We start from the raw sequence: 26515 nt of genomic DNA, 5'->3' as shown, positions 1-26515 counted from the left end.
TGTGGCTCCAATTTTGCATTTTGAGGAGACTCACTGCATAGGATTAAATTGGTCAGCTGCTAATCTATCTGTTAAATGCTGACATAAATTGCAGATGAAAAAGATTGCTTAAGAAACATCACTCTTCTCTTTTTTCCTTTGAAGAAAAAGTTACTGTTTTATTTAAACAGAACTCTCATTTATGTAAGGCTTGCAGTCTGCTTTTATTTTTGCCGGACGCTGACAGCCTTCTATGAGGACATTGGGTTAGTGCCCAATATGGTGCTTAGCAGTTGCATAAGGGCAAAATTTCTGAGTTGGAACAGACAAATTGTCCTGTCAGTTCATTATCTGAGTAACAGACAGCTGGAGATGTTTCAGGGGAAAGTAAAAATGAATGGAAAAACAAAAGGCAAATTCACTTACCCTTTTTAGTCCTAGGGTTGATAAAGTGCTATTGGATGATGATGATTTGCAAGTTCTATTCTCTCTAGACCAGCTGAAGTTCTTGTAGTCCGGATAAAAAGGGGCTCTGCAGAATAAGTAGCCTTTAAAGAAGCTGTACGAAGGGTTAAATGCCATTTGAAAAAAAATATTTCTTAAGTGGTACCATATTTTTCGCTCCATTGGACGCACCGGACCATAGGACGCACCGGACCATAGGAGGGGGAGAACAGGGAAATTTTTTTTTCTTGTTCTCCCCCTCTAAAACAAGGTGCGTTCAAGGTACATTCACCAGAGCTTGTGGGGCTGGCGGTGGGGGGAAGCGCTGCTTTCCCCCACTGCCAGCCTCAAAGATCCCTGAAGCCTTTGGGGCGCAGCGCCCCGCTGCCCTGCAGAGGCTTTGCGCGCAGCCGTCCCCAAGCTAGAGCAGCGAGACGGAGCCCTCCGTCTCGCTGTTCTGGCTTGGGAACAGCCTTGCTAGCTTCTGCAGGACAGCGGGGTGAAGGCACCCCGTTGCCCTGGAGAAGCTGTGCGCGCAGCCATCCCCAAGCTAGAGCAGCGAGACGGAGGGCTCCGCAGTGCTCCGTCTTCCTGTTCTGGCTTTGGGCTTAGCGGCGCAGCCTGCATTCGCTCTATAGGACGCACACACATTTCCCCTTAATTTTTGGAGGGGTAAATGTGCGTCCTATAGAACGAAAAATACTGTAGGCGGCATTGGATCTGTGAAGACCTCTGGTAGGAATTATGAGAATAGTAGTGGAGTGTCTGGTAAGGAAGGCAGGGACCAGTCCAAAAGAGAGTTAAAAGTGTTAAAAAACCAATAATATTTGTAAATTGGGAAGTGAAGCCATTAAATAGAGCAGAGAGGTATTAGGATGAGTGTCCTACAGAGAGATGAAGGTATTGTGGTGAAAGTAAAGAATTATTATTATTTACATATTTTTATCCAACTTTTAAAAAATTTGCAAAACAGGTAACAATTAAAATGGCAAAAGTAAAGCCAGAAAGCAGTAGCCATTTTGGCATTAGGAACAGAGAAGATTGGCCATGTTTTAAAGACCAAAATATGTCCCATTAAGTTGTTAACACTTTACTGAGAGTGTAAAAGGTTAAAATATGAACATGAGTAGGAGCAGAGATTGACTTCGCATATTTTTATATACAAGCTGTGGAATGAGTTATTAATTATTAAATTTGCATACCACCCTTTATCTGAAGATCTTAAAGCGGTTCACAGCATAAAATAGTTAATTATTTAAATGAGTACTGAAATCTTATTGTTCTGTTTGGTCTGACAACCTTTCTGTTTTTGTTTTGTTTTTAATTATCATTAAAGGAGCTGACAATATTAGGAAGTACTGGAGTCGTTACTACCAAGGATCCCAAGGAGTAATATTTGTATTAGACAGTGCCTCTTCAGAAGATGATTTAGAAATTGCTAGAAATGAACTGCACTCTGCGCTTCAGCATCCACAGTTATGCACTTTGCCATTTTTAATATTGGCCAATCATCAGGACAAGCCAGCAGCTCGTTCAGTACAAGAGGTATGTTTAACACAGGAAGGTCTTACATTCTCCTAGTTATCTGCTGTGATGGGAAGTGTGTGTGTGTGTGTGTGAGTGAGAGAGGGAGAGAGAGAGAAAGAGAAAGAGAGCGCGTGAGCGTGCGCACAGACACACACTCTGCACATGGACCTTTTGTGTGATGTGCAGGACCTGTAAGGGTTTGATGAATTCTTCTTTCAACGCATATCTTGCTTAAGGGGAAAATGATGCTTTTAACTGACTTTACCGAAAGCTATTGAAAGTGCCTGCCTGCCTGCATTGTTTATTTGTTTGTTTTTTAATCTGGGATTTTTTTTTTTGCTGTTAGTTTAATCTTGTTTTCATTTTTTGAACAGCCTTAGCACTCTCTGTCCTCCAATGCGTGAAGCTCCCAGCAATATACACACTTCTGTATAAAAGCTTTTCATGTTTACTCTCATGCTAATGGTTAGCGGTTAAGTTGCAGTTCCTGCTCCTAACATTTTAAAAATTTAGCACAGATTTCCAACTCCAGGAGGGTGAGGGTTAATCTTGCTTATAATATGGTTACTGTGAGGAATGGGCAAAACTGTGCATTTGTAATTATGGTTCCATAATTTGGGTCTATACTGAACATTTGATCGTGACCATCAGCCTGATAAATGGTAGGATTTTCAACAGGTGTTCGTTCCCAAATTGCAATGGAAGGAACATAAGTGAACCAGCTCTCTCAAGTACCCTGGAGTTAGACCTGTTTAAGGCCTTTAAAGGTGAGCTCTAGGACCTTGAATTTAGCCTGGAAACAAATGCGCAAGCAGCAAGGCTCACATAATACTTGTTTTATGCACTTCCTGCAGCTAACACCAAACATTAACCTAGCTGTCAAATTCTGGGCCAATTAAAATTTCCAAAACAGGAACAAACTATCACAGATTAAACCTGCTCTATCGTATGTGTAGCTTCATGCAACTGATGAAGTGGTACTGCAGTCCATGAGAAGTTAATCTGCAACAATAAACCTGTTAGTGTTTGTACTTCCCCATTTCTTTCTTTCTTTCTTTTTTTGGTATCCTTCACTAATATGAAAAGTTCACAAAAGTAAGTACATGTGTTGGTGTCATAGCTCAGTGGAAGAGCATATGCTTTGCATGCAGAAAGCCCGGAGTTAATTCTCTTACATCTCCATGTAGGGCTGGAAAAGACACTTGTCTGAATCCCTGGAGAGATACTGCCAGTTCGATGGACTAATGGTCTAACTCAATGTAAGGCATCTTCTTAGATCTCAGATTAGCTTTTTAAAAGAGTTTACTCACTGTAGACTTAATCCTTTCACAGAAGAAGAAAGACAAAAAGCTAACTCAAACAAGAGTTACACTTCTAGTTAAGGAGACAAATGAAGCCTAGGTGTTCATTAGTTTCTAGCAGTAGGAAAATCAATTTTCTGTGCTTAATGCAAAACGGCGCTCAGTAAATTATGCATTTATTGAAAGAGGGATTTAGTGCTGTCTTGTCAAAATACGTGGTCTGTCTTTTTGACATTTCTGGTGTGTGGTGGTGGTGGTGGTGTTGAAGCTAGGAGAGTGCAACAGTTGATGGGGATATGTGAATTCAGAAGCCCATACCTTTGCATGCACCTGAATGGGATCCTTTGGCATGCAATGCTGATTTCATTATTTAGGTAGATTCCTATTGATGAAGCAGTTCTTAAAGTATCCAGGTCCTAGGCTGTTTAGGAATTTAAAGGTCAACATTATATCCTCTCTTTACTATATATGCATTGGGTGGCCTATTTCTCAGATATAGTTATCTATAATATAGTGATATTAGTGATAGTGGTACCTTGAAGGGCAATCTTGAAGACCACAGAGCATTTTTCAATCTGAAATGTTGTATGAATGCTGATTAGTAGTTCCAAGACCCTTTTGCCTAAAACTATGCAAGAGCCAAGAAGATTCTGCAACAGCTGTTAGTGATATTGACTTGTGGGAGGTATACTGTACGTTTTCCAAATATGAAGCTTTTTAAGCAAATATTTTTCTTTATATATGGCATTTTTTAAAATAGCATTGTACAGATTATTTATCCAACCCATTAAGAAGAAAAACACATGTAACTTAATTTGCAAACCAAGGAATCAGATCCATAATTTTTGGTAATATTACTTGCTTATGTGAAAAGCAATGTACATGTATCCATACCCTTAAAGTATGTTAAAAACTTGAGAATTTTTATAGCTTCTCTATTCTATGGCTTCCCTTCTTTTTTTGGTAAAGTTTATTATTATTATTTCATTTTATAATATATATAAAACATATATAACAATTATGACTACAGAAATAAATTAAAAGATGAAAAACAAAGCTATAAAATAGGCATGTAGAACAAGTAGTTGCATATGAGTTAGAATAACAAAGTCTATGTAAAGACTGTCAACTTTATCGAATCATCAAGTATAGTTCCAATTTTGCCAGGCTTGTGAAGAAAGTTATCTTGAAAATGATGGTCAGCTGCTTATGTCATAAAGAAATGCAAAAACATTTAAAAAGTCTCTGGAGGTTCTAGTCCTTGTCAAAATTTCAAATTAGGTGTGATTTTTTAAATTATAGGTATATTCCAGAGTGGGTGGTACCAAATGCCCAGTGTAAGATTGTGGCTTTTTTCCATTGGTTTGCATGCTGCCAAGATGATATAGAATTCCAGTTCTTTTGACAGTATATTTACATTGATGACTTCCTGTTTTAGCATTGAACATTATGCTTTCTTATTTGATCATCTTAACAAATTAAGTTAATGTTTAGAAATGTGCTGCTTCTTCTAAACATATGATTTATACAGTAGGCAAATCACAGAGAAAAACTTCTTTAGGGATCATATTTAATATCCAGTAAGCCAATTTAGACACTGAGGAAGCGGGGATTTAAAGAAACATGACTTGCTCGCTGTTTGTTACCTGTAGTTGTAATGTAATATCCTAAGCTGGAATTTCCTTGCTTATCCAGAATGATCTACATGCTCAAAATCTCTGGAACATGATGAACTTCCTGCATTGAGAAGTCCCTCCTTCATAGGTTAATATTAGAAACAGGACTTCAGAGATATTCTTCCAAATATGCTCTGTCCCTTGGGCCTACAAGTAAACTTTGCCAAATTTGAGGCTATGTGCTTCAACACTCCCCTTCCAAAAAGAATTCACCAACATCACAAAGATAAAACTCTGCCGTATCCAATAGATACCTAGGGTACAAATAACCAGAAACCTCAGCAAACTTGTTGTTGTTGTTTAGTCGTTTAGTCGTGTCCGACTCTTCGTGACCCCATGGACCAGAGCACGCCAGGCACTCCTGTCTTCCACTGCCTCCCGCAGTTTGGTCAGACTCATGTTTGTAGCTTCGAGAACACTGTCCAACCATCTTGTCCTCTGTCGTCCCCTTCTTCTTGTGCCCTCAATCTTTCCCAACATCAGGGTCTTTTCCAGGGAGTCTTCTCTTCTCATGAGGTGGCCAAAGTATTGGAGCCTCAGCTTCACGATCTGTCCTTCCAGTGAGCACTCAGGGCTAATTTCCTTAAGAATGGATGCATTTGATCTTCTTGCAGTCCATGGGACACTGCCTTGCCGTGGCGAAGGGGCTTGAATAACTCAGAGAAGCTATGAGCTATGCCGTGCAGGGCCACCCAAGATGGACAGGTCATAGTGGAGAGTTTTGACCAAACGTGATCCACCTGGAGCAGGAACTGGCAAGCCACTCCAGTATCCCTGCCAAGAAAACTCCATGGACAAAGGCAACAAACTATACCACCACAATTATAAACCCTATGGTGACAAATTCACAAAGACCTGAAGAAATGGAGTAATCCTAACTTCACTCTCTCAGCTAAAATAGCCATGATCAAAATCATCAACCTTCCAAAATTAACCTACTTATTTCAAACCCTTCCAATCTGGATTCTACTAACCCAATGCCGCAAGTGGCAGAAAAAACTACACTCATTTATCTTCTCACACAAAAAGCCAAGAATAAGCCCCAAACACCTGCACCTCCTCACCTCAGGAGGAGGATGGAGAATCCCCAACACCGAACTACACTACATCGCCAACCAAGTGTGCCACATAATCCCATACATTCTAGAAGATGAGACAAAACAATAGGTACACTTGGAGAGAGACATAATCGAAAACACTCCCACAACAGCATACCCTTTCCTCTAAAACATCCAGAACTGGCCCTATTGAAGAGCTTCCAATATAACAATGCCCACTCACACTATAAAGATATCATAACCCACCTACTCTCAGTAGCCAGAAACATCATAGCCAGACACTGGAGGGACCTGTCAGGAATAAACATGGAACACTGGTATCAAGTAGTATGGGAAACAGCCTTACTAGAAAAGCTAACCAATAGACTGAAACTGACATGGGGAGAAAGAGAAGAGGACACCTTCACTCCAGTATGGCTCCTCTTTATCGCATACACAAGACAACAAGACAACCACACGAACCCACCAACAGCATATGATTCAATATGGCTAACTTGACCCAACAATCTGCGCCCCCCCCACAAACAAATCCCACTGCAGCCAACCAAAGACAATCAACAACACCCTAGGCCACCCCAACCTCTCTTGCCAAGAAAGAAACATAAGAAGTAAATAGAAAGAGAACCTACCCAAGTGACACTGACACAAAAACCCCACACATACACTAAGTAAAAGCACATAAGCTTTACCACCCCACTCCTCTCTCCCGCCCCCACTCTTTTCTTCCCACCCTTATACTGTATATAACACCAGTGTCTCACAACAAATCCAAGTGATCTGTAGAAAACGCAACCTGAAGAAAGAGACAATGCATGTGCTTCAGTAAGCGAGGAAAATCTTTAAGAAAAAAAATTTAAAAAAGAAAAAAGAATGTGTTCTGTCCCCATTTGTCCCAGTGTGGGTTTTCATATGTGGATGTCACCACTCTGTTGTTAGAACCCAGATGGGAGCAGCCTAAAGCCATTTTAATAATCAAGAAAGCCTTTATTTACACAAAACCCTGCTGTTCATCAGTGTATGTTGTATCTTCTCTTCAGTACATTAAGTTCCGGCTCTCAATCCTGATACATTATTGAACAAGCTGTTTTTTAAATAAATTGAGAAACCCCAGTGCTTCTTAAGGGTGACTGAGAAGCAGCAGCCTCTTGGGTCAAATCAGTTTGGCTTTGGTTTATTAATTTGGGAAAAAAGAGAAAATCTTTCCAGTCTTAGTGGCAAGCCTTACCTATTTTCTTGGCATCCAAATAGATCAGTTGATGGGGATGTATGATGAGCAAAGTGTAGACTCTTTCCCAGTTAATTAAGCATTCCATTTTCTGCTAATTACTATAATGCTGCCTTTGTTTTGAATGGCGTCCAGGAACCTTTGTCTGAATGGTTCTATAATGCTGTCTAGGAAGCTCTTATAGATACCCATTGAAAATGTACTCCATTGAAAACCCATCTGGGCCTTGTGCTTCCCCTCTTTTTAATTGCCTGTTCAGACTTTTTTTCCTTGTCGACTCACAGTTTTGTGTGTATGGCAAGCTAGTCCATTCTGTGGAGTTTGATTTTTATCTAGGTGTTCTCTCGTGGGCTTTGTGATGGGTTTTTGTTTTTTGCCTACAGAGGCTTGTTGGTTGTTGGACCTGATGATAAGATTTGCTAGAGTTTGACACACACATTTGTTAACCGTTTGCCTTCTTTGTTACCCTTGCATTTACCTTTTGCACATATTTGAGGATTTTCCTGTGATAATAATGCAGACTAAGTCTGTTTTAGTCAACCTCTTTGTTGCATTTTGGTGTAAATAAATGTGAAGCACCATGCCTTTCCTCCATCCCAGACAACTATGTAGTGAAGAGTATCAGAGTAGGAAGTCAGTTACAACCCTGGTATCATCATCCTAACTCAACAGGAGTCTTAAGCCCAGTGGCAAGACTTTGAATTCCCTAGGCCAAGATAAACTACTTAGCAATTCCCTTCATTCATATTCCTTATGCAGCCCTGACTACACCCAAATGCTACACCCTTGATGTCTTGCTGGATCAGCTTACTGTGCCACGTGAGGCTCCTGGAAATCAGCAACCTTCTGTTTTAAACAAGTTGTTGGACTAGTATTACAGACAATTGAATATAATATGAATTTTGGTCAGGGTGCTTCTGAAACTGTTGGTTTTAAGAGGTTATCTGTACTTACACAGTACAATATTTAATGAAGCTTTCACTTCAGGAAAAAATAACAGTTCTAACACAAAGTAGCTGCCAGATTTTGTCTGTCATATCCTGGATGAGTTCAAGGTTCTAAACCAGGGATGGGAAACCTGTGGCTCTCCAGAAGTTATTGGACTACATGTAATTCCCATCTTCCCTCACCATTGATTATGCTGCCTGGTGCAGATCTGGAAGGCTACCCCTGCTCTAAACCACTGGTAAGAGTCAGAGTAGCTTATAGAGGCAATAAGACTTGTCCGAATGAAGAGAACCATAAAACCCACAAACGTTGGCAAGAAAAATGTGGAAAGAGACAGTAAGGGATGCTGAAAAAGAATTTGATGGACACATTGCTAAAAACATTAAGATGAACAACAAGAAGTTATTTAAATTTATCAATAGCAGGAAGCCATCTAGGGAGGTGGTTGGGACCCTTGGAAGATTTAGGGCAGATCCCAGTGCCTGAACTAACCTTTGTAGAAGGGAAGTCTTAGGAACTGAGGCAGATAGTGGTGACAATAGATGAAGTTCTATGCTTATTAGAGAAAATAAAAACTTACAATTTGATTGGTCCAGTTGACACCCACCCAAGAGTTACAAGAAGTCAAGTAGCAGACTGTTAGATTGGCTCAAAGAAAAGGCAGTGACCTGGAAAGCCAGGACCTGTGAAAATGGTGATGAAGACATGGAACTGGATAGTGAGGGGCCAAGAGGAAAGTGGGTCTGTATTTTTCCAAACATAGGGCCTAAGGACATAATGGGATGTGTGGGCTACTTTCATAAGACATTTAGAATCTTCTGTTAGTTGACTACTTCGTAGTTCAGTACTTAAAATGCCTTGCCCCCTACCCTTCCTGGTATGCTGCAATTACCAATTGGTTCAAAACAATTTTGGTATTTAAATGTCATTATACCCAAACAGTTAAATATACCTTAGCAAGCTAATTTTATATCCCTTATAAAGCAAACTTAAAAACAATAAAAAGTTGGCAAAAACGATCAATTTAAGGGGGAAACAGCAATAATTAAAATGCATTATTTATCAAGAAGGCTATATCTTTTCCAGAGATTTCCAATTTTTATTTCCAATAGAACATTACACTATTGCCCAAAAATAATTGAAGGTTAAATATTTCAGCAATGGGTGAGGGGAGATAATGAATTAAAAAAAAAAAAAAAACAGTTATAAAAGTCAAAACGTAAAAGGGGTTAGGTTATCCCCAGTGCTATTTTTTAAGAAGGAGAGGTGCCAGAACTCGCCATGAATGCCTTTTCTTATACAGTGGTACCTCGGGTTACATACGCTTCAGGTTACACACGATTCAGGTTACAGACTCCGCTAACCCAGAAATATTACTTCGGGTTAAGAACTTTGCTTCAGGATGAGAACAGAAATTGCATGGCGGCGGCACAGCGGCAGCAGGAGGACCCATTAGCTAAAGTGGTGCTTCAGGTTAAGCACAGTTTCAGGTTAAGTACGGACCTCCAGAACGAATTAAGTTCTTAACCCGAGGCACCACTGTAAAGGCAATGGCACCCACTTGAGAGGTGCCGGAACTGAGTTTCAATGAGTTCCAGCTCATTGAAAAGTCCTGGTTATCCCCAATATCCATTTGTTACAAGGCAGATCAGTTAACAAATACAGTGGTACCTCTGGTTAAGAACTTAATTCGCTCCGGAGGTCAGTTCTTAACCTGAAACTATTCTTAACCTGAGGTACCACTTTAGCTAATGGGTCCTCCCGCTGCCACCGTGCGATTTCTGTTCTTACCCTGAAGCAAAGTTCTTAACCCGCGGTACTATTTCTGGGTTAGCGGAGTCTGTAACCTGAAGCACCTGTAACCTGAAGCGTCTGTAACCCAAGATACTACTGTACCATTAGTAAAGAAAGCAAATGTTTAAAGCATGGATCAGTACAGAAAATGATAGTCAAGTTGGAATCCTTGTAGCAGCAACTTGTTGTCTTAATAAAAATCTTAAGGACCTACAAAGTCCTTTCTTAAGAATGATTACAATATCCAAACCTAGATGGAAGTAACCAATTCCTATTTTCTTTCTTGCTTTTTATCATCCACTTTGCTATAGTTAGAATAGTTTTTTTTGAGGGTGACTAAAGGAATTATGTTGGATTAGGGATTTTTACAATAATGGCCAGCCTGAAACAGAACCTGAAATCTGAAGAATTTTAATGAAAAAGAGCATACATTTAGGTAGGTAAGTCCCTTTATTTAGTAAAGGATATTATTAAATGGTAAGTAAATGCTGGTGCTTCAAGAAAATATAAAGGTACATATTTCCACTTATTGTGAGAGACTTCTTCAGTGTCAGCCTTTTGGGAGATGGTGCTCCTAGAAAAAGACTCAATAACTAAACAAGAATAGCATTAGCATTACTGGGGATACTAGATGAGCCAAATGAGGTTGATTTGGTTAAATAATTCATTATATCTTCCTACCTATGCTACCTACATACCAGCATGTATAAGAAAATGGAAATATTTAGAGGGGTTAAATAAGAATTTATTATACAGTCAAATCTGGTCCCTAGGAATTGCCAAAAGATTAACTTAAAAATTAAGATATGCTATAGGGCAAACAAACAAAAGATACATTTCCAACTACACGGCAAAAATCTGTTTTATATATAAATGATGGTAACAGTGTTTGGATGCATCCTGTGGCGTATGCTACTATTTGGAATTCTTAGCAACTTTTCAGCTTCAAGTGAAAAATATCATAAGACCTCGAGGACAACAACTTGATATTTATAAACAGAGCAAATCTTTAGAAAAGAAGAAAAAATGACATGTTACCACCCCCAATATCAAGAGTAAAGGTTATTTGCCCAAGGGATCCTTCTGCTTTTGTATGTATGTTTAGTTTTAATTTTAATATATATATGGTATTCTTGTACACCATGGGTGGCTTTGTCACACTGGAGAAGCCACTCGTGGTGAGAAGATAGCATGTTCAGCACTGCATTTTGCGATCCATTGAGACCTGAATGCAGCTGTGGCAGTTCTTCTTGCAGGCCCTTTCCTCACCCTTCTCCTGTTCAGAGGGCATTTTAAAAACCGACCAGCTTTTTCTGTTTAGCAGGTTTAGCTTTTGCTGAAACAAGTTGTTTTGCATGCCTGTATTTTGGCTACAGCCATTCTATCTGAAGGGCCCCCGTGACATGGGATTCATCAGGGTGTACACAAATTCAAGAGGTATTGACGTGATCATGCAAATTCAGCATTTATGAAGAAAAGAAATAAAATTTAAAAAGCTGTTACTGCAGTCCCAGAAGGATCAAGTGCATATGTATGGGAAATATGTGGAAATTAGTTACGGAACATTGAGGTTCAGCAATGAAATGAAATACTGCAAGAGTTCTGGCCAGGACCTGTCCTAAGGCTGTCATCCTGGCAACTTTACAAATATAGTGCATTCCACTTACACTGGAAATGTATGTGATATACTGCTGCTGCTTATCTGGGTACGTTGACCCTAACCTAACTGACCATTTGTAATGAATAACAATTACTAAAGCTGATGTATTTGTGCCATTCTCCCAGCATGGTCAGCTAGGTTATATACTGTGTTCTAGCATAATAAGAGTTTACTATATTATATTTAAATCAAATGTAAAAAAGATACTGGTGTTGCATCTACTACTAGCTTTTAACTTGTAGAAAGAATATGTTATAATTTGTAAATGTTACTGCCAAGTGGGATGTATTGAATTTTTGAATTAAAGATAATGCTAAGGGCAATGTCTGTTCCATTATTTGTTCTGAAATGTAGTCTGTCTAGTGTATAATGGCACTTTGTTAGAGGAATAGGAAATCATTCTCCCCTCTCATTTCTACAGCGAACAATGATTCAGCAGCAGACAAGCATACACCCTCAGAGAAACGTGACATACCAGCTACCCAGAATCTAGAAACAATCTTTATACAGCTAGAAGCAGAGTAATTAATATAATTAAGTTCTTGTAATGATTATTTTGCCAGAACTGTATTCTATCATTGGTCGTCATTGAATCTGAGGACATAACTGTTTTGTTCAAACACGTTATTGGAAGTCTGTTATGTAATATAGCAATACAGTTTTATTCGGGGGAATAAGATCTGGAATACTATTTTGGAACAAAGCAAAACTGATTTTAGCTAACTTTTAAGCTTTAATATGTAATTATTTTCTGAAAGGTGTTAGAAATGTGGTAGAACATGCCTACGACTCTGCAGTCTTAACTAGTAGCCTGGACAATGGCTGCAGTGGAAGCTTTGCTCTGGTATCTGCCTTCAAGCCTTGTACCTGTGACTGTGCTAGATAAATATGTTATTTGTCAGGTTTCCAGTTCCCCCATAAATATCAAGCTTAGATCCAGACATTCAATGCTTAAAGAAGACCCATTTGAATCAGTATAGCGCTGTCCTATATCTATATTTTGAAATACTGGAAAAAGCTCTTAAGTTCCAAACTAGCTTTGCAAAGCTGCATTGCATGAAGACTGGAATACACTTGATGTTCCCAAGAGCAAGGCATTGGAAGTGGGGAATTTAAGGTGACCTTCTTGATGTTCAATCATCATCAGTTATTAACAGAGCAATTAAAAGAAATAAAGTGATAACCATTTCAGCAGTTTTAGTTGGCAAGTCATGTTCTGGTACTCTTAATTCTCCAGTCAGTGTGAGCAATGAGAAATACTGTGGGAAATACTAAATGCCATCCTTTTCTTGGTCTTGGTGAAAACAGAGCCAGACCGCTCCTTTTTGCTGAATATAGTAAATATAATATAGCAAAACAACAACAATTTTCTCATTCAAGAACACAAATGTGAGATTCCAGGTGGCAACCATTTTGTGTGTGTTAATTTTGTGCATGGGACACTTTGGACCCGGAAGAGTGCAGAACAGGGGGCGTAATGGGGCAGGCTTATGCGCGTTCCACAAACGCACATGGGGGGGCATGAACGCAACCCCTGGTCAAATTGGGGGTTGCCTGTAGTAGAAAATCTGCAACGAACACGTGTGTGTTTGTATTAAAGGATAATAACAGAACACAAAGACTGGGTACATGTGCATGGAAACTGAACCATTCTGTGATTTGTTCTGAAGCATATTTGACTGCCAAAGAAACAAAACTGCTGCTTTCATTTTTAATACAGTGGTACCTTGGTTCTCGAACGGCTTAGTTGTTGGAACAAATCAGCTCCCTAATGCCATAAGTGTTCTGGTTTGTGAATGTTTTTCGGAAGTCAAATATTCAGTGCAGCTTTCGCTTGAGTGCAGGAAGCTCCTGCAGCCCATCAGAAGCCACACCTTGGTTTTTTAATGGTTTCGGGGGCCGAACGGACTTCTGGAATGGATTGAAGTTCGAGAAACAAGGTACCACTGTAGAAGCTTGTGTCTTTTGCAGTGGGAAGTGCTGAGACAACAAATGCAGGAAATTAATCTGCGGTTCTGCATAGTTTTCTCTAGTATGTGTCTGTCTAATATGGATTCTGGACTATGTTTCTACACCTTTTATAGGGCAGTCAGATAACATGCTGTTTGCTATTAGCTTCGCCCCCATTGTTCATAAGAATTAGTTTGTGGTTTAGCTGGTCTGCCAAGTATGTAGAAAAACACAACTTGCTTACTGTTTTCTTTGGGGCAACCTCTTACTATCAAAGATTATTAAAAGCATTTCAAATGTAGAGCTGTCAATTCCATTTCTCGTGGTTACTTTTGAAGTTGCTTCCAGAATGTTAGATTACTTTTCCTCCTTTGCATAGGTGTTAAATAAGGCCACTTTAAATGTTTCTCCACAAAGTTGATTTTTTTAAAGAAAAACCTTGACATTAGTTACTGGAAATCATACACTGTTTCAAAATGCTGGCTGGTCTTCATTACCTTGGCTGCCAGTCAGAAAGCTATGATACAATGGCATAATAGTACTCTTCACTTAAGAAGCAGTATCTTGGAATGGAGAAATGAATGAAACCTAAATGTTAATTACTAAATAATTATGCATTATTATTTGGGTCCAAGAAATGGCATTAAAGTGTTCCATGGTGTAGTTCCATGGTTGGCAGTAAGTAGATCCAAGTTCAGCCAGTACCTTGAAAGAGACTGAGATTCTATGGGCACAGTTCTTGGGTTTCTGAAGAAAGGCCAATAGACAGATATAATAAATAATCCTTAAAGAAATGGAAAACTGAGAATGCTAAAAAAAGGAAATTGACTTTCCACATTTTGAAAGGGTGAAAAAACTTCAAATGGTTGCATATCAAAATGAATAAAAAGAGGGGAAGGTTGTGTGATTGTATTCTGATTTATGAGGGGGGGGGGACTTTCCTCATCCTTTGGTCTCTTTTGATCATTGATCTGGGTGACCCCATGCTCAGTCTTTCTTTCCTTCATTTGGCATGGATGGTTTTTGGGTTTTTTTAAGTGTCACTATCATTTGGGAACTCCATGCAGTTCCACTCCACTAATTTATGATCTAATGAGCAATAATGTAGAGTTACAGTAAACATTTTGTTTGCTTTGATGGGAGGATGGCTAGACAGAGAGTGGGAGAGAAGTAGTATCTGTGGAGAAGAGATGCAGTGTGATTGAACAGTGTGAAAAAGACTTGTTAGACCAGAGTAGTAAGCCTGGTTTATTTCATGACAGGTCAGGGAACCCCAAAGCAAATCTACTATTCATGTACAAGGTTTAAAATTCTTCTGTCCAAAATAATTCTTATTTCTGATACTTATAAAAGTGATGATTGGGAATTTTTGCACAAGCACGTGGTTGGCATCATAGTTCCCAAAGGTTTGGAATGTTAGCTTTATTTGATCATTTTGCTTTAAATGTAAGTATAAACAACCATTCTAATGGTTGACGGTTTTGTGTTGGTAAAATAGTAATTTAAGCACTAATGCTTTCATATATTAAAAAGAATATTGATAATGGTGTGCCTTTTATGACCACTTTTATTAAATTTTATTTTTTGCCTTGAAACTACATTGGAAGTAGTGTTGAACACTTGGGTGTTAAGAGAACTGAAGTGATGTGTGCATATACTTTTAAGCTGTTGCACTGATAGTCGTTGATGTGTAGCAAACATTATTTCTGGCCCAGCTGTCATTTACAAAAATGAAAGTGCAGTCTTCCAAGCTATGTTATTGTTCATTCAGGCGTTAGGAAGCCAAACAAATGGATGCTCTTAAACAGTAAGGCACACTTTGTTTTTGTATTCTCCTATAAGTTTAGATAACTAAGTCTTATGCCCACTGGATCACAAAACCAGCTCTGTGCATACTTTAGATAACGGTTCTGAAACTAGGATCCATGAGCTTCATTCATGGCATGTCTGTAAAAATGCAATTAAAAATCACATTGCATCTAGCACAGCTCATTACAATTGCTACAATGGGTAGAAAAAACATGAAGTGGTCCACCAAGACCCATGGCAATTTTCAAATTGTTCATGGGGAATTGTGCCATGGACCACCTGAATAAAGCTTGTGGATGAAAGGGTGCTAGGAACAAACCCCCTCTTTCTATGTGCAGGGGAGCTTTGAGACAGTTTTTTCAGGAACCCAACTATCCAAACCGATGGAAGACATCTTCTCTATCAGTTTACGTAGGAGTTAATTTGAAGGGCTGCTGGGAAAAGTAAAAGTTCAGTCCCCGCAGAGAAGACCTTTGCCCCAAACATCCCCTGTGGGAAGGAATGTGAACTTTCAGTCCTCAGCAGCACTTTTCCTACTTGCAGGCCTTGTGAAAACCAATGAAGAAGTCCTTGCCATTGAGGCATGCTGAAATACTACACACATGGCAGGGAGATTAAGAGCTGCGCCCACCTCAGTTCTTTCAACCATTTGAGCAGGGATGTTCACATGATTAGAACACTCCTGCTTCAAACTTTCACCCCATCCTTAAAATTTAAATCGCATAAAAATGTGCAAACTGGTCTCCTTGTATTTACCAAACCGATCGTACATATTTGCACCGTTGGATTGAATGGTAAGAACGGTTCTACTTCGGAACCATTTAATGGCATGAGGGGTCTGGACTCCTTCTCTTGCGGATGCTTTGCCACTGGGTTTGCTGCACTGATTCCTCTTTCGATTCTGTGATTGTGATCTACAGCTTTCGCAATACAATATTACTGAAGGCTTTAAAATTTCATAAAAATGTTGTTGGAAAGCTGCCCCTCTCCCCAGAGCATAAATACCATACTTTTGCAGAAACATGAATGCTACCAATGACTTGGAATACCAAAGGATCATGCACAGTAGTCTTTTGCAATATTTATCTGTGTACCCAATCATTGTGTTGCTGCCTGCACTGCTCTTACTTGTAGTACTTCATGGAACATTTCCTACCTGGTAGCATTTAGCTGGCTATATAGGCTACTTCCAACCCACACCCCTTCTCTTGGAGTCTACTATAGGCACCTGCACCATTTGCATGCTGTTGTAAGTCACTGGAAACTATCCAGTGAAAGTATGAAAGTTTAATTACAATGTTGGCCAGACATCACAGAACTGGGTGTAAGAACAGGAGGTCTATGTTCCTAGCTTCTCTGGAAAGGGGATTAAATTCTTTCCATAAGCTACCCCATATACTCTGGTAATGCCAAATTAGGATTTTATTTGTCATTTTAATTCTTAGTATGATATCTAGTTGAGATATTAATACTTTCTCTCCCCACTTCTCATAGACAAAGGGTCAAAGCATTTGCATATATACACTTTCTATATCTTAATATAATAGTTTTACATTATCTCACTCTTGTGGTTTAATTAAGTGCCAGTATCGTCAGTGGTGCTTACTCGCTAGTAAGTGTGTTTAGAATTGCATCCATAGTCAAACTATCTTGTACAAAGTTGTGTCCTTTTTAATCTAATTCTTATTAAAGACTGCGTAATGTTTGAGCAACTGAGATGTTTAATGAGATTTATAGGTATTTTTAAATAGTTCACATTAGATGCTGAATTTTGGTCAGGGAATTGACCAGCCAATGGGGATCTTGAATAACAAGAATTATCTGCATGTAATCGCCTGCCAAAAATAGGTAGGATGTCTGGAAATTGGCTATAGGCAAATTGGCCCGCATATGAGATTTTCTAGATAAAAATGGTTAGGCGGATGATTTCTGAGGTCAGAGGAGCTGAGAACTAATACTGAGTTCCTTAATGTGTTGTAGTCACATTGAATTTTACTTATGCTGCTGTTTTCAGCTAGAAAAAAAATTCAGGAAGCAGCAGATGCATCTTCTTGAGGTTCTCTGCCCTTCCACCAGTTGCTTCACAACTGTCTTGACTTTCACACTAGTTCACAATCGGATATCTGACTTTCAAATTAGTGATACTGTGGCCCATCTCCTTAAGACTACAGTGGGCTCCTTGTAGTCATTCATGGAAATCTTAGGGTTGTATCCAATTCTGCACAAGCACAGTTCCGCTCATCCTCTCCTCTCCTTTCCCCTCCTTTCTCTGAACACGCCACCCCATCAGCTTTGGAAGGTCCTCCAACCCTCCAGAGCACATTTTGAGAGTGTGTGATAGGCTGCAGAGGAGAATAGAAAGAAACTCCATTGCACAAGTGGAACAGAGGTATTTGGTGCCATCCTGTACTCTCCTAGTCAGAAGTTACTCCTTCTGAGTGTTTATAGGACTGTGCCTTCTAATTCTGTTGCTAATTAAATGTAAACAGTACATTTGGCCTTAGAAAAATAAGCCTATTCCCTTGGAAAACTCCACTTTTTACGCTTCAGGAGCCTACTGTGTTATAACAATACCTCTCTCTTCTTCTGAAATATTTATATGCCCAGTCTTCATGAGATATTTCAAAAGCCTCTTAGGGTAAAAAAGAACTGCTCGGAGGAGGAGCTGGCAGAACTTGTGTTCCAAGTTGGAATCTATATACTGTTTTATGTACTGTATATGCTTTTTTTGTCTTGTGCTTTTTTGTTCTTTTGTGTTAAAGTCATTAGACATGTCTACCAGCTCACCAGTTTTATTGCTCCATAAAAGAGTGTTTAAAAAGCAATTAATGGCATAGACACATCTCGTACAACACAAGATGTAAAGTTAGCACTGGTTCCCTCAAATAATAGAAGGTTTTGTTCAGCATGTATCATAGTTACTACTTTTAAAAAGACAATGTGAAGACCACCATAGCAGCAAATTAAAGCCCTTGGGAGCAAGCTGCGTGTTACTGAAAGCTTTAGCAGAGATGTCCTTCAAACCTTGAAGCCTTGCAAAATAAGATGTGATTTACTGTAGAAGTCTGCTTTCCTGCTGTAATTTATATTGGGACACCGGCTGGAGAAAATAAACTTATTTTCCATCAGAAAAAGTTATGTTGACAATACCTAGATATATCAAATGTAAGGCACACAACATACAAGGTATGATAAGGATTACAGCTAATTATACAAATAGCTCAAATGTAGTAGTACAAAAAGTATGTTTAACTTTTAAGCTAGTAATTAATTGCTGTTCTTGTTTTAATTGTGTATGTGTGTGTCTGTGTGTTTCTGTGTACATATAGACTGTGAGCATATTTCTGGCACGTTATCAGATTAAAATTACAGAATGTTCCTGAGTGTAATCAGATGAGACATTAGTTTAAAAGTTACATTTTGCTAAGTTATCAGCAGTGCCAAGAAAATTCTGCCTTGCTACTACAATGTTGTGTCACATTAAAATATATATTACTTGCTACATATTGGTATTGGGAGTGCAGAAAGCTGCTACTGAGTCGGGGCCATTGATCCATCAAGCTCAGTCTACACTGACAAAGCAGGGACTCACTCCCCAGGCTTTCTGACAGAGGACATTCCAAGCCATAACTGGAAATGCTATGAATTGAACCTGGGTTCTTATACATGCAGAGCAGGTACAGTACTCTGCTCCAGAGCTATGACATTCCCCTTATAAATTTTCCTGTGCAGACAGTTGATCCAGTGCGCAGTAGGGGATTACATTGGCTGACCCTGTCTCCCTTCTAATTTTGCAACTCCCTGTCCCCTCTGATGGTTGGATGTATAGGGGCATGCTTCTACATCGTGTCCAAAGAACATGTATGCTAGAGAGGTAGACCTAGCAGGCATGAATCTTGTTACTCATGGTATGTTTGATCAAATGGCTATGTAAAGTAAAGGAAGATGTTCTGTCCCATATTAGGGCAAAACCAAAGTGTGCAAGCTTTTTAGTTCTCCAGAACTCTCCATAGTAAACATAGCAAACAGAGGGTGGAAAGCAACATTGTGTTAAGAGTATTGCCCTGTCAGGCAAGTAGAATGCTTGTGCTGATGGAACAATCTCCCTTCTCCTGTCTGCTATTGGAGTTCTTCTGACCCCACAGAGCCAATTTGTGGAGGTCATGATGGGGGGAGGAGAGGGGGGAACCCCATTGTGCTAGCAGCACTCATTGTGCTGACTCCCAATAGCACAACTTTTTGATTGAAACTGGCCCAGAGAAATTTGGGGGCGGGGCGGGGGAGAGAATGAGAGGAAAAATATTTTAGCTGATATTAAACCAATGGAGTCTGCATATGGTATTAGTTTTAAGGTGAAATGGGGGAGGACATAGCTGACATTCAAATAAGGCTGCAACTAGGCTTCCTGGGAAGGAGAATCATAACAATGACTGGCTCTCCATCTCTGAAAACACAAGAACTGACTCTTACCCAGGCCTTCTTCGTCTTTAGGCAAAATGCATAGGTTTCATGGTAGGTGGAAAATGGGAATTAACAAATAGTCTTCACCATAAAAAAGAAGACCTTTAGGGTCTCTAGTCTGTTAGAACTCAGCTGTAGATTTGCAGCAGTATATGGAAATGGCATAGCTCCTGGGGTGTAGTAGGTAGTTGGCACTGCCTCCTGAATTACCAGTTAGTATTTGGTTCTGTCACACACACATGAACCCTGCATATAGCTACTGTTTTGTATCTGGCTCCGGTTGGTGCACTGTGGAGATTTAATAACACAAAGTAATTATTACTAAAATGCTGTCATTTGTTAATGAGGGTTTCAATATTTTCCTATCTGTTACTGAGTATTTGTTGACATTTTAAATAAAATTGGCACTTAAGATCCACGGTGTATTTATAATCAAAGCTCTAATATTTAATTTTTGAAAGCAATTTACACTTTTCATGATATATGAATGCATTTCCTCAACTCTGTATTGGTTTCTAATGTTTGCTGAAGATTTGTTTGCAGGCAGCCATTTATATTATTTTTGAGTGATTGACCTTAGAAGAATTTAACTGTCTGCTAAGATATGTTTGTACATGTGCCTGGCAAGAAAATTCGTCTAGCAGTAGACCTTTAGATCTTTGCACTGCTTTCAAATTTCAACAAATGTGTTTTGCTGTAGCAGAGAGTGAGTTTGTTGCATGGGCTGAACGAACTGTGGGGATTACCTAAAGGAACATAGTAATAAAAACAAAACTTGAAATATCGCATTACATTCTTTTGAAATAATAAAAGGGGTGTTAACAAGATTGATGCAAGCTGTAGCTGACAAAAGTTATCCATGGATTCCCTTACAAGTTATTAGCTGTATTCCCATAGCAAAGGTTATGCTGCTATAGCTTATCATAACATTAGCTTACATTGTACACTTTTTACCTGTCTGCAGTCTAGTTTCAGGCTTCCACAAAAGTTCAGTTGTAGGGAACTTATTAAAATCTTTATGAAGGAAACAAGTATTACAAAGCATTCCGATTTGGATTAAATTATTTACTTCAGTATCATCAAAAATTATATATACCGTATTTTTCGCCCTATAGGACGCACTTTTCCCCCTCCAAAAATGAAGGGGAAATGTGTGTGTGTCCTATGGGGCGAATGCAGGCTTTCGCTGAAGCATGGAGAGCGAGAGGGGTCGGTGGGCACTGACCCCTCTTGCTCTCCAGGCTTCGCGGACCTCTCCACAAGCAGCGGGAGCGCTCCCGCTGCTTGCAGAGAGTTGTCAGCATGCCGAAGCCTGCGCGCGCTGAGCTCAGCGCGCCCAGGCTTCGCGAACCTCTCAGCAAGCAGCGGGAGCCAGCGCTGGGCTCCCACGGCTTGCAGAGAGCTGCCTGTTTGGGGGCTGGGGTCGGGGGAAGCTCGGGCCTCCCCCGCCCCAGCCCCGCGCCTGGGGGGGGGGGAAAATAATTTTTTTCCCTTTATTTCCCCCCAAAAATCTAGGTGCGCCTTATGGGACGGTGCATCCTATAGGGCAAAAAATACGGTAATATCAAATTCAGTCTGCCTCTGTGTTCATTGTTTTTGGACTACAAAGAACTAATGAGAAGTATTAAGAGATCTGTAGAGATATTTATGGCATAGTCTGGAAGGTAGTGGCTTGGTGTAGTGGTTGATGTTAGTCTAGGACATGGGTAGGCAAACGAAGGCCTGGGGGCTGGATTTGGCCCAATCGCCTTCTAAATCCGGCCCGCGGACGGTCCAGGAATCAGCGTGTTTTTACATGAGTAGAATGTGTGCTTTTATTTCAAATGCATCTCTGGGTTATTTGTGGGGCCTGCCTGGTGTTTTTACATGAGCAGAATGTGTGCTTTTATTTAAAATGCATCTCTGGGTTATTTGTGGGGCATAGGAATTCATTCCCCCCCCCCAAAAAAATATAGTCTGGCCCTCCACAAGGTCTGAGGGACAGTGGACCGGCCCCCTGCTGAAAAAGTTTGCTGAGAGGACCTGAGAGATCAGGCTTCAAATTCCTGGTCAGCCATGAAGCTCACTGTGTGACCTTAGGCCAGTCACCGACTCTGTACCTAGCATACCTCACAGGGCTGTTGGGTACACAGATAACCATGCATACCGCTTTGAGCTCCTTGGAAGAAAGGTTGAATATTTATACAGTTATAAATGAGAGAAACTGCAAAAGCGATATGGAAGGATTTTTTTTTAATGTAATTTGGGTTATTACAGCTTGCTTCAGAATGTAACCAACATGTCTGCAGTAAATTATAGCTACTGTGTAAAATAGGTTGCATTTGTGATACAGGCACTTTGTCAGAATAATTGTTGTGTTCTCTGCTGCTGTTGCTAGACAATTTTCCTGGACTAGTCCTCTGAGGGGCCAAGCAGGAAGGCCAAGCTGGTGTTTGGCATGAATTTCCAACATTGTGCCATAATCCCCTTCTACCACCACTTCAGTGCAGCATGGATCATTTTGGGTGCTCCCCAGACTCCCAGCCTTCAATGTGGTCTGGTGGGCTTTTCCTTGTTGCTGCTTTTTTTTGCAGAGCTGGGAATGATTTTTTTTGTTTCCTGAGGGTCAGGATTGCCTTGATGATGTGATGTCAGGTTGTTTGCTGTTTTCACTTTGCCTTTTTCACCCCCATTTTCATACAAGTTTCGTTCTGCTATTTTGTTTATCATGCTGGTTTGTTGTTTGTCATGGCTTGTAGCTGAAGCACAGTGCTGGCTGGGTTACTGGCTTTGAATTTGTTATAAAGACGCTTGAATTTACATTTAGAAGCAGGGTGGGTGGGTCTGTTTCCCTGAAGGAATTAAATGGTTCAGTAAAGCATACATTCTTTCCAACTCTTGGATATGTTTTATACGTAATGATTCTCTATTTTAGAGTAGGGGCAATACACTGTTGTCTTCAAACCCCATACATCAGATCCTTTGCACCCACACTATTTTTAGGTTGGACAGGGAATCACAGGCTTGTTCTCCATTTTTAACATGTTTTTAAAGCCATCTGGAGAACCTGGGCTGAATGTATATTAGCGGCCTATTTATATTCCTTTTTAGAAAGACCTTCAGCTGATAAAGTTTGTCATTGGCTTGGTTTGGTGTATACTTCAATGGTTGCTTTGGAATTGTCCATCCTTTCGTTTTTAGTTTTATGCTTATATTTTTATTTTGTGACTGGCTTTAGATTGTGGGCGTTTTTCATTCTGTTATTTGATTTGTTAGCCACTTTGAGTTTCTCTAGGAAATTAGACAGAATAGAAATTTTAAAAAGAATAAGACTATTGCCTTACTAGCAATTGGAGATCTCTGTGTCCTGAAGCAAGGCAGAAACAAGGAAGCCGGTGTTCTCGATGTCAGTCTGAGAATATTTTGTAGCATTTGTTTGTGTTGATATTTTAAATTGTAATCCATCTTATGTGTTTGGGCAGAAAAGCAGTACGTATATAAAAACAATAACTACATAAAATAATTAATTTGCAATCCTAACCCTACTTAGCTGCGAGTAAGCCCCATTGAATTCAGTAAGACTTATTTCTGCAGTCTTGCATGGTAATCCACCTTTGCCCAGATTTAAATTTTTGCTGTACCCAAAAAAGAGCAGTTTAATTTACAAATCATTTTGTTTTGTTTTCTGTTCAGCTCTGCCCTGCAAAATAACAAATATGCTCTTTTTACCATGTGATTCTGTTGTATTTTACTCTATAATAATAATAATTGTTGGCAGATGATATATTTTACTAGAGATACCATTGCTCAGTACCAAAAAGACTTTCCAGTTACTGTGCGGATTACCCCTGTTAGTTGTAAAATGTTTTGATCCTAGATTTCAACATACATCAATGAGGGAATAGAATTCCTTTAAATTATGGATGTTGTTGTGTCTGTTGCAAGAGATTTGAAATTCTTCCTGTTTATACAGCCATGGGCAATTTTAGCAATATGTTTTGTCACCTGTTTGTTCTCTTAAGATGATCTGGAAAGTTGATGAAGATTTTTTTTTAAAAAAAATCACTTTGAGGCCTTAACATCTTCAAAATAAATGTACATATTGTTAGTGACAGATTGCTAAATTTGGCTGTAGACACTTAACTGTATTTCGTGCCAAAAGTAATCCAGATGTGCATAATTTATCCTGCTGCCATATGTGCACTGACATGTTTTTCTATAATTAACTGTCTGTTTTAGTATTGCTAAACAGTTAAATGTTTATCAAAAATCCTTTGGAGTAGTATTTTATTTAATGCCATGCAAAGTCTTGTATTCTAAATTGGATGGGGAAATATATCCACGTGAGAGTTTCCAGGAGACAGTTAAGAAAATGCTGAGCAAGCCCAGCAATAATGCCTGGTTGCTGCTTATCAACTTCAGTTTTTGTTTCTGTAGTCATCACCTTGTCCAACAAATTTTATCTCTAATTGTAATTTCTTAGCAGAAAGGTCATACTGTTCAACCAGAACAAGCATGATATAAAACACACCTATTTGCTCGCAGACTGTTGCTCATTACTTTTGAAGAACTAAATATTTCAAGCTACTGCAGTTTGAATTAAGCAGCAAAAGGAAGCTTGTATAACTCTGAAATCTGTTTGCATGGGAGGAATTGTTTTATCTTGCATAGTTAGCTGTACACCTGGTGCTTGCTCTCTCGCTGCCTTGATCATTTTATTTTTTTCCAGATCATCACAGCAATTAAGCAAAAGTCTGCCAGTTTGAAGAGCTGAAGCTATGCCAGACATGTGTTAAAAGAAATCAGGCAGCAAATGAGAGGGCAGGGTGCAATCCTGAATAGATATTCCAAGCACGGTCTGTACTTTGACTTAAGTGCAGAACTGCAGGGTGCCACTAGAGTTCCATCTGCAAAATAAAGGTGGAGGATCCTAACCTTAAAGATGCAAACAGCTGTTTATTAGTTTACTGGTAAGGACAGCGCTTCTTGGGAAAGGTACTTTCTCTTTTGCCACCACTAACTGATGGCAAAATATAGGTGCATACCTGTATTAGCAGTAGACCAATGGATCAGTTGCAGAGTAATGCATCAGCAGATCTCTGGAGCACTTGCTCCTCCCAGACTGTGAAATTAACTTTGTCTCCCATTAATGATGATAGCTGGTGTGCACCAGTGTTGGCTTTCTTTGTTGTGCTTGCATCTGTCTGTGCTCGCGCAGTCACAGGGGAGCTGTGGATTTAAGGGACACGCTTGGAATGTCAGCTGGGCTGGGCACCAGGCTAACAGGTGCTGGGCACAGAGCATTGACATACTCAGAAGTATCAACCAAAACATGTTACATGAGAATCAGAAATATAGGAAATACATTACACATCCAGGGTGAATACAAGGTGGGTTACACTTTTGGGTTATGCTTGTATCCAGTGCTGTGCTAAGTAACCATCCTATCAGTGCAAGGATTTACACTTGCATAATGGGATTTCACCCACCCCCCAGCTTAGTCATGTGTGCCCTAAATGTGCTTGCCGAGATAGATACCATATTTTTCGCCCTATAGGACGCACTTTTCCCCTCCAAAAATGAAGGGGAAATGTGTGTGCGTCCTATGGGGTGAATGCAGGCTTTCGCTGAAAGGAAAGCTATCCACAAGCCTTGCGAGCACGGCGGGAGTTCCTGCGGGCTCGCAAGGCTTGCGGGCAGCAGCCTGCAGCCCGAAGTAAGGGGCGCCCTCTGGAGGACGCCCCGTGCTTTGGGCAGGTGTCCGCAAGCCTTGCGCACCCGGCGGGAACTCCCGTGGCTTGCGGGCAGCAGCCTGTTCTGGGGGCTGGGGTCAGGGGAAGCTCGGGCTTCCCCCGCCCCAGCCCCGCAGCTGGGGGGGGGAAATACATTTTTTTTCTTCATTTCCCCCCCCAAAAAAAACGAGGTGCGTCCTATGGGACGGTGCGCCCTATAGGGCGAAAAATACGGTACCTAGTTATTTATTTCCCATCCTTCACCCTAAGGTCCAAAGGCAGACTACAGCATTAAAAACAATATTATAAACAACTTTTTTTTTTTAAAAAAGGTGAATGGTAAAAGCATACCAACCTTCCACAATTTCATACCTTCAAGATGTTGCAGACCAATGATCAGGGCTGATGGGAGTTGTAGTCTGCAGGTTTGGGGCAGCACCTGGAAAGGGGAAGGCTAGTTTATAGATTAGGATCCTAGTTTATATTTTCCAAAACAGATGATGATGAGATGAGCCTGTGGCCATTTTATGTGATGCAACGAATCCATCACAAACATTTTATTTCATTGCCCATTCTATATATAAAAATATATGACAAATATTTGGCCCCCTTATTGACGGAGGGGTCACACTATCATACTGACTCTTCCAGGGTGACCTATCTGTTGAATAATTGTAGGAATGACGTTGTGGAGAATGTGGCAAGACTTTTAAGTGACACCATGTAATTATGTCACCATACCTTTGTATCTTAGGATGTCTGGACAGTTTTATCCGAAAGTACCTCCTACTGTGTTTTGTTACCTGTGTTGTGTTGCAATCCATGTATACAACATACTCTTACTATGCCAATAAAGGAGATTGATTGATGTGATACAAGCAAGTGGGGTATTGCAAGTTATTATAGGATCTGGCACCAGGGTCTTAATCAGTGGCCCTATATCAGGTACAAGTTATTCTCACCTCCCCCCAT

The 26515-nt window shown here is 40.0% G+C and overlaps 1 protein-coding gene across 6 annotated transcripts in view; it reads left to right on the top strand.

The window, feature by feature from the left end:
• Nucleotides 1–26515, top strand: part of ARL15 (ARF like GTPase 15) — a 184608-nt gene that overhangs the window by 98109 nt on the left and 59984 nt on the right. For 5 of the 6 annotated variants that reach the window (XM_083576325.1, XM_083576327.1, XM_083576323.1 and 2 more), the window contains one exon: nucleotides 1760–1968. In XM_083576325.1, coding sequence (XP_083432451.1) covers nucleotides 1760–1968 — 209 coding nt within the window. Of the gene's footprint in view, nucleotides 1–1759; nucleotides 1969–3137; nucleotides 3210–26515 lie in introns of all 6 variants that reach the window. The other variant, XM_083576328.1, reaches the window with a different exon arrangement.

The sequence above is a fragment of the Podarcis filfolensis genome (assembly GCF_964270895.1).
Source record: "Podarcis filfolensis genome assembly, chromosome: 11".
NCBI lineage: Eukaryota > Metazoa > Chordata > Lepidosauria > Squamata > Lacertidae > Podarcis > Podarcis filfolensis.
The sequence above is the reverse complement of the archived record's forward strand: the minus strand, read 5'-3'. Positions and strand labels throughout refer to the sequence as shown.